We start from the raw sequence: 16,051 nt of genomic DNA, 5'->3' as shown, positions 1-16,051 counted from the left end.
ACTTCGAACACCCTACAGCATCATCATCCAATAAATAGCATATGGAACTTGAGTCCAACTTGGCAAAAAGCAAAAGGAATTAGTCTGGTTTGTTTGTTTGTTTTTGTGGTTTTTATTGTTTTTGGTCTGTTTGTTTGCTGGAGGAGGGAGGCAGTTGTAAAGGAATTTCAATCATGCTACCTGGCTGCTCTAGCAAGGGGTTACACCAAGAGATCTTCATGGGCTGCCTGCTGGGATTGACACACCTGAAAATCCCCCTGTCTGAAAGGCTGACACACCCTTAGGACACACCTTAATCCCAAACAATGTAAGGAACTCTAGTTTGGAAAGAGAGAGGGCCTTGATTGGAAGTGCGGTCTAGTGGAGGGGCAGACAAAGAGCCAATCAGAGAAGGACTCCTCAGCAAGCATCAGAGATAGGATCCGCCCACCAGGAAAGGGAGGCTTCTTAAAGAGAGTGCAGCACTCTAGAGCAGCTCAGTTGAGTTCTCACTGTGCAGTGAGGTGGAGCTCCACCCCTTTCCCTCCAGCAACCCACCACCCATTGTTGATTTTCTGAGTGCGTTCTGTGCTGGTGAAGAGAGGCACGTGAAACCCGAGAGTCAGAAGGGACCAGAAGTGTTGCAGTGGAACCCAACCTGATCGGGAAGGAGAGAACCCACCAAGATTGCAGGAGGCAGAGGACATCTGACAGAAAGGTCTCAGAGGAGAGCAGACGTCTGAGGGAGAGCCTCGGAGGAGGAGAAATTCCCTGGGATCCTCTGCAGAGGATGCATCTGTTTCACCTGGCTCCTGCTGGAGAACACATAGGAGGCTCCATTTTGGAGAGGGGGGAAATTGAAGGCCTAGGGGGGTTCCTCGGGAAAGCCATGGCGGCAGTTCTTTGGGCCTTGATCACCATCACGATCACCAGCCTGCTTGTACTTGGACTTGCAGCTGTCCTTCTCTACTTTCTCTCCAAGAAGCTTGGATCAATATGTGCCCAACAAGAACGCACCTCAATAGCATCTGGAAAAGCAGCACTACTGCAAGAAGTGGTAGTCGTGCAACAAGCGAAATTAGCTGTGATGTTACTGAGGCTGCAGAGACACGAGAGAGGGGAAGTGAGAGAACAGAAGGCCCTCGAAGGATAAACTAGGGTACGTGATGGGTCAGGGGGCCGGGATGGACAGCCCATGGAACCTGAGTCGCCCCCGGCTCAGAAGGAAACCGAACAAGGGCAGCAACCCCCACCACCTTTCCCATTGGCCCAGGGAGGAACGCCTGACAAGGGTTTTCAACAACCCGTGGGACCTGTGCTTGCAGAATCTAAGGAGCCTCCCCGTGGAAAGCATTCCCACTCAGGGGGCTTGCCTGAGCCTAAGCCGATGTGCCCCCCAATTTCTGAGCCACTCCTGCAGCAGCCCTGGCTGTTTCCTTCAGAGACAGGATCCGCAGAATTGGGTGGATCCTATGAGGACCCCACTGCCTCGTTCACAGGGGTTCAGAGATTTCAAGAGGCCCTCAAGACCCCATACAGTCTGGCCTTGAGAAATGAGCCCGGCAGAGCAGATCTGAAGCATGTGGTGATAGATGGAAGTAACGTGGCCATGGCCCATGGCCTGAAAAAGTTCTTCAGTTGCCGCGGAATAGCCCTCGCAGTGGAGTATTTCTGGAAGCTTGGCAACAGAAACATCACCGTGTTTGTCCCGCAGTGGAGAACGAGACGGGATCCTCACGTCACGGAACAGCACCTGTTGGGCCAGCTCCAGGACCTCGGCATAGTGGCTCTGACTCCTGCCCGGATGGTCTCCCGAGAAAGAATCTCTTCTCATGATGACAGGTTCCTACTGCACCTGGCAGACAAGACCGGGGGGATCATCGTGACCAATGATAACCTGAGAGAGTTTGTGACTGAGTCGGCGTCCTGGAGAGAAATCGTTGCCAGGAGACTGCTTCAGTATACGTTCATGGGAGACATATTTATGGTTCCCGATGACCCTCTGGGAAGACACGGACCTCGGCTGGAAGAATTTCTTCAAAAGGACCTCTTTCCTCCAGACAAGCAGCTGGTTGATGACAGCGGCCCGCCAGGCATGAGCAGTTTGGATTCTGTCCTCAGGAGCCCTAGCCCCAGCCCCAGCCCCAGCCAATGGCCACCACCTCAGAACCACGGAGCCTCTCCAAGCCCTGGGCTTCCTCAGCAACAGCTCTTCACTGCCCCGGTCACACTGCCCAGGATGCAGCAGAAACTGGCCAGGCCTGCACAGAGATCTTGGGCAGAGACCAGCGAGTTGAGAGAGGCGCTGATGAGCATCTTCCCGGACTCTGAGCAGAAACAGAAGATTGACCAGATTCTGCTAGCTCATCCATCCACGATGGACCTGAATGCCCTCTCTGGCCTCGTGTTGGATGCAAAGCTGGGCTGAAACTGCACTCATGGTGTGGTGAGGACGGGGCAGGGGAGGGCACTAGGTTCTGCCACCTGTTGGTAGATCCTTCCCTGAGGAAACATTGCTGTATGGTATGGGAGAAAAGGAGTGACAGATGTTTGGTGTACACAAAACGGAGTTTCTAAATAAACAGAAACAGGGAGCAGGAACTCCCACAAATACAGACCATTATGTTTTGTTTTGTTTTGTTTTTTAAGTTGAAATTTCCTGATTGGCAACCAGGCAGTCAACTGCTGTTTAAAGTCCCTGGATTGTAGGAGAACGTGATGATGAGTGTGAGCTTCCATTCTTCAATGGGATTTTCAAAACAGTGGGATGGGTTTCAGGTAATGGGACGCTCAGAGAAGCAGCTTTTGCCTATATTTCCACAGGTCAGCAGAGCCTAAGGGTTCCATCAAATTGCAAAGGAGCCCATCCCCAGTGAGAGAGGATTCCCCATGAAAGCCTCTACTCAAGGAAGGAAAGGAGGCAGATAGAGGGCAACCCGGAGCCATGGTCACACCGGGAAAGTTGGTACCACCCACAGCCCCCACACAAACGCACACACAACACCAACACCACCGCCAGCTCCACAACCGCCATGCCCTGGTGCAGGAAGAGCTCATCGACCTGACTGAAAGAGGACAGTGAGTTCCTGAAACAGACAGATGGGAAGACCTAGATCCTGAAATGGACTTTTTCTGAGGTTACTGATGTTCGCGGGGAAGGTGGCATGAAGACATGAATCTTCAGGTGGATTTTTCCACTGTTTAGTTTAGGGGAGTGGGTGATAGTCTGTGATGGAAGACTGAAATCCAGCACAATGTTTCTATTCGGCTGAAAGAGATGCCAGGAAGGAGAGAGATTGAATCAGAGGGTCCTTAGGACAGCCTGGTGAAGGGGGTGGGGGCAGGGATATCTCCTTCTGTGTCCTCAGTTGAGTACAAGGTCAGCTGGGTGCTCTCCCTGTCTCTCTGAGCTAGTGGGATTTCCCCCGAGCAGGTGGCTCTTGAGTCTTCCTTGGTAAAAAACAACAAGGATTGGTGGAGGGAGGCAGTTTTAGAGGAATTTCAGTCCTGCAACCTGGCAATGGGGGGGTCACACATAGAGATCTTCATGGGCTGCCTGCTGGGGCTGGAACACAGACACCCCTGAAAAGCCCCCTGGCTGAAATGTTGACACACCCTTAGGACTCAACCTTAATCCCAAGCAATGTAGGGAAGTCTTGTTTGGAGAGGGCAAGGGCCTTGATTGGAAGTGAGGTCTATTTGAGGAGCAGACCAAGAGCCAATCAGAGAAGGACTCGTCCACAGGAGTCACAGAGTGGAGCTTTTCTAGATTCCACCATTTGTCTGCAAATTTCATGATTTCTTTTTTTTTAATTGCTTAGTTATATTCCATTGTGTAAATGTACCACAATTTCTGTATCTGTTCCTCTGATACATTTGGGTTGCTTTCAGGTTGTGGCTATTATGAATGAAGCTGCTACTAATGTGGTTGAACAAATTTCCTTGTTGCATGCTTGAGTATATTTTGTATTTATTTCTATGCAACATTAGCTGGAACGTGAGGAAGCACTATTCATAATTGTGTGAGAAACCACCAGATTGATTTTCAAACTTTGGTAAAAGTTTACATTCCCACCAGCAGTTTAGGAGGTATACCCTTTCTCCACAACCTCTCCAGCATGTGTTGTCATTTGAGATTTTGATCTTAGCCATTTTGCTGGGTGTAGGGTGAAATCTCAGCATTGTTTTGTTTTGCTTCTCTCTGATGACTAAAGACATTGAGCATTTCTTTAAATGTTTCTCTGCCATTCTATATTCCTCTACAGAGAATCCTCTATTTAGCTCTGTACCTTATTTTTTAATTACCTGATTTGTTGTTTTTTAATTTCTAGAGTTATTAATATATTTTCTATATCATCCCTTTTCAGATATAGAGGTGGTGAAGATTCTTTTTCCCATTTTGTATGCTAGACCAACAAATATAAAAAGTTTCAGCCCAGGTGGTTCTGCAGGGAATGGTGCACCTCCAGGGTCCAAGCATGTAGATGACCTAGATCCCCTGCTCTGATGTAGCTGATTGGTAGCTCAGTATCTATGTGGCTTCCTGAGTAAGGGGAGCAGAGGCTGTCTCTCTCATGAACTTTGTTGCCTACTCTGTGATCACTTGCCCTTATTGATGTGGCCTCGGTAGGCCACAAAGGAAGAGGATCCAGGTGGTGCTGATGAGACTTGATAAGCTATGGGCAGATGGCAGGGGACTCCACCTTTCAGTGGGCCTGGGAGGAGTTTAGGCAAGGGGCTTCAATCAGGCTATATAGTGAATTAATTGTAAAAAAAATAATTAAAATTTAAAAAAAAATAAAGGACCAAAGCATAGTGACCTTATGCCTTGAAATTGAGCTGTTCACTGAGAGCATACTTTCAGCTACCAGTGATTCTAAATCTTCCTAATGTTGCTACCCTCATGATTTGGAGACCCTCGATCATAAAATTATTTTCATTGCTACTTAACAGCTGAAATTTTGCTGCTGTTATGAATCAAGTGAATATCTAAAATGCAAAATATCTGATATGTGACCTCTGAGAAAAGTTCTTTCATACCCCAAAGCTATTGCAATCCACAAGTTGAGAAACACTGAGCTAGACTTTCAGGCTCCATTGCTGTTGACTGTATGGGTCTGAGGACATGGTCGTTAGAAGTTCAGCTTCCTGTGAACAAATTTTTTCCTCATCATTATTGACCTCTCAATTATTAAAGAGGTATTTTGGCTCCTACATATCTCTACTTTTATTTTATGTCTAAGCTGACTTGGAATTTGGAGAGGAAATTAGTTGCTGATGAAATCCTCACTAAAGGGATTTTATATACCTCAGATTATTTTTCTTTTTAAAGTAGTGAATTTACATAGAGCTCCATATTAAAGTGAAAGATATGAGCACCAAATTATTGAGTTTTCTCAAGCAAAATGTTTCTCCCATTGTAGCTAAAATCCATGCAGCAAATGATTTACTGATTTCACCTGCAACTTAGACTAACACAGATAAAGAGTCATTCGCTGTGGTTTTCAGCTCTCCTTCTGGATGGCTTTGAGAAGGAGAGTTCAGTGAAATGTGATATATCTGTGTACACAAAAAAGAAATTCACTGGGTAAAGTCTGATTTCAAGAAGGGACCAATGTTTCTTTCATTTATAACTGCCTGAATCTATACTGTATTTCCAAGTTAGAGACTGACTTGATAAAATCAATATTCTTGAGAAAATTGTCATCAAATTTACTAATTCTTCATTCTAAGTCAATCTTGCCACAAACATATTCACCATATCTTCTACTCCAGTCTTAAACTGTTCATTCCAAATAGATACTAAAGCACCCACCTGTTCCCATAGAATTATGAATTTAACTTTTTATCATATAGTGAAGGTACTTTTGCCCTTTGCTTTTTAGCACATGGTAAATTATCTTGGAAGTAGAAACTACTTACATCAAATCTGCTGACCCTTGGGTCTAGGTTTCCCCTCCTCAGAACTATGAACAGTAAAATCCCGCTCTTTGTAAGTGATGCAGTATCTAGAAGGTTTTTGTTTGTATGTTTTGTTTTGTTTTACAGCAGTACACATAAACTTAGACTGCTTCCATATTCTTGTGGGACTCCTAACAGTGGGTGCAGTGTCTGACACTTTTGCTTGTTCTTGGATCCCTTTTTCCCCTACCAGAGTGCCCCATCCATCCAGCCTTGATTTGATGGCGTGTGTTGAGTTTTATTGTAATTTGTTACACCATGTTTGGTTGCTATCCCTGGGATGCCTGCTATTTTATGAAGGTAAATGTAGAAGTGAATCTGGGGAAAGGGAAAATAACAAGGAGGAAGTCAGAGGAGATGAGGGAGGGGAAACTGTAGTCAGGACATATGAGAGAAGAATATATTTAGAAAGAAAGAAAGAAAGAAAGGAAGGAAGGAAGGAAGGAAGGAAGGAAGGAAGGAAGGAAGGAAGGAAAGGAAATGCATTGATTTTAAATGAACCTGAATCTCCATGAAAAAAAAATGCAGTGAAAAAAACTACATTCTAGTTCATAATTTTGTGAGAAAATCTTGGTAAATTTTCATAAGGTTGAAAATTTTAATTTTATATGCAAGTATGTTTTTCTTACATTGTTTTAACTTGATTCTTTTTACCTGGGATAGATAACTGCTCTTATGTGCTTGGCTTTTATTCTACTCTAGCAAACAATTTGGGGTTGGTCATATGGTTATGATTTTTATGTTTATTGGTTGAAGAGTGAAGATTAGTTCTCAAGTCCAGTCCAGGTATTTTGAAATATAATCTACACAACTGAATTTCTAAATCTTGGCAACTGTTTAGAAATATATGAAAATAATACAGCAGCCAACACTTATATAGAAGAGTTTTTCATTGTAATATTTGAATGAATAAAAAAGGTGATTCAAATTCTATGCCACAAAAAAGCAGTTTTTAAACATGTCCTCCCTGTAATTTCAACTTATATTTTCTGACCTATTGAATGTTCCCACATTTTACTTTGGGAATTTCCATGACATGGTCACTCTCAAGACAATGCAAATAACGCAAATTAATATGATTCAGGAACATTCATGAGGGAACTCCTCAGTGCATTGCTTAGTCTTTACTGTTAACACGGTTGGGTAGAAAACACACCCTTTGGTGTGTTCAAAGGCTATTTCTAGAAGTAATTAGATTAACAAGGCATTAACCCATGCATAGTTTAATCCATTGAGTGATTCAAAATTTGAACAGACTGTTGAGAGTCTGTGGAATTGTATTAGAGGGAGCAGGTTAGAGGAATTGGGTAGATGGAGATGAGCCATCCAGGGCTAGAGCCAGTGTGGGTCTTCTTTGTTGCCATTCCACTCTGCTCCCAGTGTTTCTTGAGGTGAAGAAACTCCACTTTCTTGATCCCACTGATAGGCTCTGTCCACTCAAAGGAAGTAAGCAATCAGTGACAGAAATATCTGTAACCAAGAAAAATATAGAGATGGCTAAGCACTTTAAAAGTGTTCTCCTTCACATGAACTCAGTGGAGGGCTCTTTGACACCCCCCCAGGGGAGGAGTAGCCTTTCCAGGCCACAGAGGAGGACATTGCAGCCATTCCGGATGAAACCTGTTAAACTAGGGTCAGATGGAATGGGAGGAGGACCTCCTCTACCAGTGGACTTGGAGAGGTTCAGGAGGAGATGAGGTAGGGAGGGTGAGATTGGGAGGGAATTAGGGAGAGAGTTATGGCTGGGATACAAAGTAAATAACCTGTGATTAATATAAAAATAAAAAATATATAAAAATGTGTTCTCCATCCAGAAGACCCAAAATCTATTCCCAACACCCAAAATTGGAGACTCATAACTTGTGTCTCCACAGGCAGAAGCATAGATATAGTACACATAATCTCATGCAGGCACAGACAGACACATAAACTTACAAAAATACCTTTCAAAAGAGGCATAACTAAAAACTTCTTCCTTTAAATTGTGTCTGAAAGTGTAGTTAATGCATATGGTACTGTATTCTGTTAAGGCATTCACATGTCTTCACATGTTTAATGTTCAGTTCAGACTGTTTCTTGGCTCTGCCACTGTCTTCCTTTTTCGCTTCACTAACCTCAAACTACAAATCTTGAATAGTTGGTTGTAACCTATCTGACTATTTTTCATCAATTCTTACCTGTTTTTTTTTTCAATCAGTGTCCATTTCCTTTATAAGCCACAAGAAGATATATTAATAACTAATTCTCCAGTCAAGCAAAGGGATCAAGAAAATGCCAGAATCCATGGTGGGTTGGAAGCACAATGGCTGCAACAAAATAGGGCCTTGACTTAACTGCACTTTGCCTAATGTACTCAATACTTTAGAATGAATTTAAAACAAATACATCATAAATAAATACATGCATATGCATGAATTTTTAGAATATAATTTAATCAATATAACATATTTTAAATGTTTTAAATAGTTTATTATTATAGATGTTAATGAGTGCTTTGTGGAAATGAAGCTACAAAATCTTGCTGAAGTATACATATGCTATAGTCCTTTTATATTTATGTACTTTACTTGAGTTTAAGTATAAATTAAATTCTTATATATAAATATTTTACATAATAGTTTTCTAATTCTTACTCTTTTTTCACATAAAATTTAACCATTTATCTGAAAAAATGAATCCATTTAATTGAACAATAAAAAAGACTAGGACTTTTTTAATTTTGACCTAATTAGAATCATAAAGTTGAAAACACTCATTGTCTGTGATATAATTTAAAAATATATTAGTATTTCTGAGTTGTCACTGGTCAAGTAGTTTGTGAAATCCTACCAGGTTTGATTGTAGGTATTGTTTTTTTTTTCCATTTTTTATTAATCACATTTTATTTACTTTGTATCCCCCCATAAGCCCCTCCATCCTCCCCTCCCCATCCCAACCTCTCACCCCTTCTTCACGAATGTCCCTCCCCAAGTCCACTGATAGGGGAGGCCCTCCTCTCCTTCCTTCTGATCTTAGTCTATCAGATCTCATCAGGAGTGGCTGCATTGTCATCTTCTGTGGCCTGGTAAGACTGCTCCCCCTTCAGGGGGAAGTAATAAAAGAGACAGTCCCTCTTCCGATTACTATGTAACCCACTTGGACAATGAATTGCCATGGGCTACATCTGTGCAGGGGTTCTAGGTTATCTTCATGCCCGGTACTTGATTGGAGTATGAGTGTCTGGGAAGACCCCTATGTTCAAATTTCTGGTTCTATTGCTCTCCTTGTGGAGTTCCTGTCCTCTCCAGATCTTAATATTTCCCACTTCTTACATAAATTCCGTGCACTCTGCCCAAAGGTTGCCCATAAGTCTCAGCATCTACTTTGATAGTCTGCAGGGCAGAGCCTTTCAGAAGCCCTCTGTGGCGGGTTTCTAGCTTGATTCCTGTTTTCTTCTTCTTCTGATGTCCTTCCTCTTTGCCTTTAGGGATGGGGATTCAGCATTTTAGTCAGGGTCCTCTCTCTTGATTAGTTTCTTTAGATATACAGATTTTAGTAGTTTTATCCTATATTATATGTCTATATGAGTGAGTATATACCATGTGTGTCCTTCTGCTTCTGGGACATTCACTCAGGATGATCCTATCCAGGTCCCACCATTTACCTGCAAATTTCATGATTTCCTTATTTTTCATTACTGAGTATCATTCCATTGTGTAGATGTACCACAAATTTTGCATCCATTCTCTAGTTGAGGGGCATCTTGGCTCTTTCCAGCTTTTGGCAATTACAAATAAAGCTACTTCAGACATGGTTGACCAAATGTCCTTATTGTGTACTTGAGCCTCTTTTGGCTATATGCCTAGGGGTGGTATGGCTGGATCTTGAGGAAGCACTATTTCTAGTTGTCTGAGAAAGTGCCAGAGTGATTTCCAGAGTGATTGTACAAGTTTCCATTCCCACCAGCAGTGGAGGAGGGCTCCTCTTTCTCTCCAGCCTCTCCAGCATGTGTTGTCACTTGAATTTTTCATCTTGGCCATTCTGAGGGAGTAAGGTGATATCTCAAGGTCATTTTGACTTGCACCTCTCTGATGGCTAAGGACGGTGAGCATCTTTTTAAGTGTTTCTTTGCCATCCTATATTCTTATGCAGAGAATTCTCTGTTTAGCTCTGTTCCCCATTTTTCAATTGGATTGCTTGGTTTGCTGCTTTTCAGCTTTTTTAGTTCTTTATATATAATGGATATTAGCCCTCTGTCAGATAAAGGGTTGGTGAAGAGTCTTTCCCAATCTGTAGGCAGTCATTTTGTTTTGATGACGGTGTCCTTTGTTTTACAGAAGCTTTTCAGTTTCATGAGGTCACATTTATTGATTGTTGCTCTTAGAGCCTGTGCTGTTGGTGTTCTGTTCAGGACATTGCCTCCTGTACCAATGAGTTCTAGGGTCTTCACCACTTTTTCTTCTAACTGATTTAATGTGTCTGGTTTTATGTTGAGGTCTTCGATCCACTTGGACTTTAGTTTTGTGCAGTATGATAAGTATCGATCTATTTGCATTTTTCTACATGTAGACATCCAGTTACACCAGCACCATTTGTTAAAGATGCTATCTTTTTTTCCATTCTATGGTTGTGGTATCTTTGTCAAAGATCAGATGTCCATAAGTATGGGGGTTTATTTCTGGGGCTTCTGTTCAGTTCTATTGATCCACCATTCTGTTTCTACACCAGTACCATGCAGTTTTTATTACTGTTGCTATATAGTACAGCTTAAGATCAGGGATGGAGATATCTCCAGAAGATCTTTTATTGTAGAGGATTGTTTTAGCAATTCTGGGTTTCTTGTTATTCTATATGAAGTTGTGCAGCAGACTGGCCCAGCTGGGGCCCCACAACTGTGGGGAATCAGTTGTTTGGATTTTCAGGTTAGGCACAGGTAGGCAGATTAACAGTCAGAGACCAGACCAAGTAGTGTTTTGAATCTGCTGTGCTCTACTGACATCAAGCCAACACTTTTATAGTGAATACATATAGAAGCACCTGAAGTTGACATATTTCTCAGAACATTTACAAAGTTTATATTTTAACTGAAAGGCGATCTGGTAAAAGGCAGTGTCTACAAAAAACCTTGGCCTAAAAGCCTCTTAAGCAGAGCAAACATAGGAATAGTGACTATTTACACAGAGTTATTGCTGCTAATTTAGTGAGTAGAGGGCCAGGGGCTGTCAAACTTGTGGTTTGCTTATGTAGTTTATTGTTATTAGCTAGGGCCTGTTAATAGTCCTCCAAGATAAGTTGCCTAAAAATTTACAATTCTTCCTAGAGATAAGCATCAGGAGGAATTCCTCCTGTTTGTCTTGCTAAGGATTTAAAATCTCTTTAGAGATAAGGCACCAAGCGATACTCGCTCTAGCCAGTCTGTCCATAACATCCATAGTATAATATAAAACCTTCTGAAGTCCTATGATTGCCTATCTTCTTTCTGCTTCATCATAAACACTTGTGTTTGGTAATGGTTTTATAGTAGTTTTACTGCAGTGGTAATATCCAGAGCATTCATCCTAACAGATCCTGATTAAATATTTTCTTAAAAAGCCCTAAAACTCTTGTCCTTTTATTACCTACAATGTTTGGTTTTTCCACAAGCAATTCCTGATGGTGAATCTGATTAATTACCTCTCCTAAGATTTTATTTTCCTTTTACTCATATTTGCTAAATATTTTAGTAATCTATCAGAAATGTGTTTCCTTGAATAGTTAACTGTGCTATTCCAAGAATCATAGAGAAACAGCAATAAAGCTCATCAATCCAACCCTGTAATTGAGTAAGCATGGGACTCTCAGAATAAGTCTTAGGTGGCCATGTTAGGGTTCTTGCCAGTGACCTCCAGGGAGCTTATTTCTGAAGAAAACGTATCTACCGTCTAGTAGCAAAATCTATTGATGTGTTACAGCGATGATGCTGGAGAGGGTGTAGCAAAGTTGAGAATTTCTCTTTCCATGTCTGTAAAGAATTTTGTTGGTAATTTGATGGGAATTGCATTGAATGTGTAGATTTCTTTTGGTAGCATGGCCATTTTTACTATGTTAAACCTGCCAAGCCATGAGCATGGGAGATATTTCCATCTTCTGATACCTTCTTCTAATTCTTTCTTCAGAGACTTGAATTTTTTTTTCATACAAGCCTTGACTTGCTTGGTTAGGTTTACACCAAGGTACATTATGTCATTTAGGGCTATTGTGAAGGGTGTTGTTTTCCTAATTTCTTTCTCAGCCTTTTCTCTTTTGTATACAGCAGGGCTACTGATTTTTTTGAGTTATGTTTCTATCCGGCCACTTTGCTGAAGGTGTTTATCAGCTGTAGGTGTTCTCTGTAGAATTTTTGGGGTCACTCAGGTATACAATCATATCGTCTGCAAATAGTGATAATTTGCCTTCTTCCTTTCCAATTTGTATCCCCTTGATCTCCTTCAACTGTCTAATTGCTCTAGCAAGGACTTCCAGCACTATGTTGAAGAGATATGGAGATAGTGGGCAGCCTTGTCTTGTCCCTGATTTCAGTGGGATTGCTTTAAGTTTCTCTCCGTTCAGTTTGATGTTGGCTATAGTCTTGTTGTATATTGCCTTTTCTATGTCTAGATATGTGCCTTGTATCCCTGACCTCTCCAATACTTTAAACATGAATGGATGTTGGATTTTGTCAAATGCTTTTTCAGCATCTAGGGAGATTATCATGTGTTTTTTTTTCTTTCAGTTTATTTATATGGTGGATCACATTGATGGATTTCCATATATTGAACCACCCATGCATACCTCGGATGAAGCCGACTTGGTCATAGTGGATCATATCTTTGATGTGTTCTTGGATTCTGTTTGAAAGTATTTTGTTAAGTATTTTTGCATCAATGTTCATAAGGGAGATTGGCCTGAAATTCTCTTTCTTTGTTGAGTCTTTGTGAGGTTTAGGTACCAAGGTGACTGTGGCTTCATAGAATGAGTTTGGTAATGTTCCTTCTGTTTCTATTTTGTGGAATAGTTTGAAGAGAATTGGTGTTAGCTCTTCTTTGAAGGTCTGGTAGAATTCTGCACTGAAGCCATCTGGTCCTGGCCTTTTTTTGGATGGGAGACTTTTGATGACTTCTTCTATTTCTTTGAGGGATATAGGACTATTTAATTGATTTACCTGGTCCTGATTCAGCTTTGGTAAGTCAAATCGATCAAGAAAATTGTCCATTTTCATTTAGATTTTCAAATTTGGTGGCATATAGACTTTTGAAGTAAGTCCTAATGATTGTTAGGATTTCCTCAGTGTCTGTAGTTATGTCCCCCTTTTCATTTCTGATTTTGTTGATTTTGGTGGTATCTCTCTGCCTTTTAGTTAGCTTGGCTAAGGGTTTGTCGAGCTTGTTGATTTTCTCAAAGAACCAGCTCCTGGTTTCATTGATTCTTTGAATTGTTTTATTTGTTTCCAATTGATTTATATCAGCCCTGAGTTTGATTATTTCCAGCCATCTACTCCTTCTTGGTGTGTCTGCTTCTTCTTTTTCTAGGGTGTTTAAGTGAGCCATTAAGTTGCTTGAATGAGCTGTCTCGCATTTCTTTTTGAAGGCATTTAGTGCTATGAACTTTCCTCTTAGCACTGCCTTCATTGTGTCCCACAAGTTCGGGTATGTTGTGTCTTCATTTTCATTGAGTTCTAGAAAGACTTTAATTTCTTTCTTTATTTCTTCCCTGACACAGCTGTCATGTAGTAACAAGTTTTTCAGTTTCCATGTGTGTGTAGGCTTTTTGCTATTTCTGTAATTGTTGAGGTCCAGCTTTATTCCATGGTGATCAGACAAGATACAAGGGATTATGTCAATCTTCTTGTATCTGTTGAGGCTTGCTTTGTGACCAACTATATGGTCTATTTTGGAGAAGGTTCCATGAGGTGCTAAGAAGAAGGTAAATTCTTTTGAGTTTGGATGTAAAGTTCTGTAAATGTCTGTTAGGTCCATTTGATTCATGACCTCTGTTAGAGACATTGTTTCTTTGTTTAATTTCTGTTTTGTTGACCTGTCCTTTGTTGAGAGTGGGGTGTTGAAGTCTCCCAGTATTAATGTGTGAGGATCTATATGTGGTTTAAATTTTATCAATGTTTCTTTAACAAATGTGGGTGCTCTTGTATTTGGGGCATAGATGTTCAGAATTGTGATGTCTTCCTGGTGAAATTTTCTTTTGATGAGTATTAAGTGTCCTTCCCCAATCTTTTTATTAATTTTGGTTGAAAGTCTATTTTATCAGATATTAGAATGGCTACTCTTGCTTGCTGCTTGCGTCCATTTGCTTGGAAAGTCATCTTCCAACGTTTTACCGTAGGTAATGTCTCTCTTTGTGCCTTAGGTGTGTTTCTTGTATGCAACAGATTACTGGGTTTTGTTTACGTATCCAACCTGCCACAGAGGGCCTCTGAAAGCCTCTGCCCTACAGACTATCAAAGCAGATGCTGAGCTTGATGGCCAACTGTCAGGCAGAGTGAATGGAATTTTAAGTAAGAAGTGGGAAATAGCAAGAGCTGGAGAGGACAGAACTCCACAAGGAGAGCAACAGAACAAGAAAATTTAAACACAGGGAACTTCCCAGAGACTCATACTCCAACCAAGGACTATTCATGGAGATAACCTAGAACCCCTGCACAGATGTAGCCCATGGCAGTTCAGTGTTCAAGTGGATTACATAGTAATGGGAAAAGGGACTGCCTCTGACACAATCTGATTGGCCTGCCCTTTGATCACCTTCCCTTGAGGGGAGAGCAGCCTTACCAGGCCACAGAAGATGACAATGCAGCCATTCCTGATGTGGTCTGATAGACTAAGATCAGAAGGAAGGAGAGGAGGATCTTCCCTATCAGTGGACTTGGGGAGGAGCATGCATGCAGAAAGAGGAGGAAGGGTGGGATCGGGAGGGGAGGAGGGTGGGGCTTATGGGGGGATACAAAATGAATAAAGTGTAATTAATAATAGTAATAAAAAAGAAAGAAAAAAGTGTTCTGTGTATATTTTTAAACTGCAATAACCAAAATGTTTTAATTTATGTAAGAGATATTAATTTATTTATATATTATTATTTATTCTTACATCATTTTTCTTCCATTTTTCACCCTCCAGAGATTTAAGCAAATACTCTTTGTTCTTTTGAAAATTCAAGCCACTTTTTCATAAACTTTTTATATGCTTAACATGTCAAATTTTGATTTGTAATATATTATGCTATATTATGATACCAGGAATATATAACAAGCCACTGAATTTTATCAAGGGTATTTATTATAAATAGTATTACAGGAAAAGGAAAATGTGTAGAAATGAAATAGTATTCTTTTCAGTTGTTGTTAGGAGACAGTTGCCTAAGTCCAGTCACCCCAGGAAAAAAACCACATTTTTATTGATTATTACAGTTAATTCACTTTGTATACTGAATGTAGGCCCGTCCCTCACCTTCTGCATGTCACAACCTACCTCCTTCTTTTCTCCCTATACCCCTCTCCTAGTCCACTTATGGGGAAGTCCTCCTCCCCTACTATATTATACTAGACTATCTTATCAGAACTCACTAGGAATGGCTGCACCCGCTTCTTCTATGGCCTGGCAAGGCTGCACCTCTCAGGAGTAGGTGATCAAAGAGCCAGCCACTGAGTTCATGTCAGAGAAAGCCCTTGCTACCCTTACTAGGAAATCCACATGGAGACTGAGATACTTATGGGCTACATCTGAACAGGGGCTCTAGTTGTCCTCCATGCATGGTCCTTGGTTGGAGCAGGAACCCCAGGGCCCATATTTATTTTTGCTCTGTTGGTCTCCTTGTGGAGTGCCTGGTCCATCCAGATCTTTATCTCCTGAATCTTCCATATGATTCTGTGCTCTCTACCCAAAGTTTTGCTATCAGTCTAAGCATCTGCTTCAATACCCTGCTAGGTAGATTCTTTTAGAGGCCCTCTGTGCTAGGTTCCTGCCCTGTTCCCTGTCTTCTCACATTAACAATGTCTATCCCATTTGCCTTTCTGAATGAGGATTAAGCATCTTCCCTAGGGTCCTCCCTGTTGGTTAGCTTCCTTAGGACTATAGATTTTCATATGCTTCATTCTATATTACATGAC

General features: G+C 41.3%; 1 protein-coding gene across 1 annotated transcript; it reads left to right on the top strand.

Moving 5' to 3' along the window:
- Window positions 1-1,174: 1,174 nt before the first annotated feature.
- On the top strand, window positions 1,175-2,407 carry LOC132651417 (NEDD4-binding protein 1-like). Its single transcript, XM_060376629.1, has one exon. The coding sequence runs from the start codon at window positions 1,175-1,177 to the stop codon at window positions 2,405-2,407; it is 1,233 nt and encodes a 410-aa protein (XP_060232612.1).
- Window positions 2,408-16,051: the final 13,644 nt, after the last annotated feature.

Source organism: Meriones unguiculatus (genome assembly GCF_030254825.1).
Source record: "Meriones unguiculatus strain TT.TT164.6M chromosome 13 unlocalized genomic scaffold, Bangor_MerUng_6.1 Chr13_unordered_Scaffold_89, whole genome shotgun sequence".
Lineage (NCBI taxonomy): Eukaryota > Metazoa > Chordata > Mammalia > Rodentia > Muridae > Meriones > Meriones unguiculatus.
The sequence above is the reverse complement of the archived record's forward strand: the minus strand, read 5'-3'. Positions and strand labels throughout refer to the sequence as shown.

What these genes read in the sequence shown, in the direction of transcription:
- LOC132651417 (XM_060376629.1), top strand. Translation starts at nt 1,175, where the DNA reads ATGGAACCTGAGTCGCCCCCGGCTCAGAAGGAAACCGAACAAGGGCAG.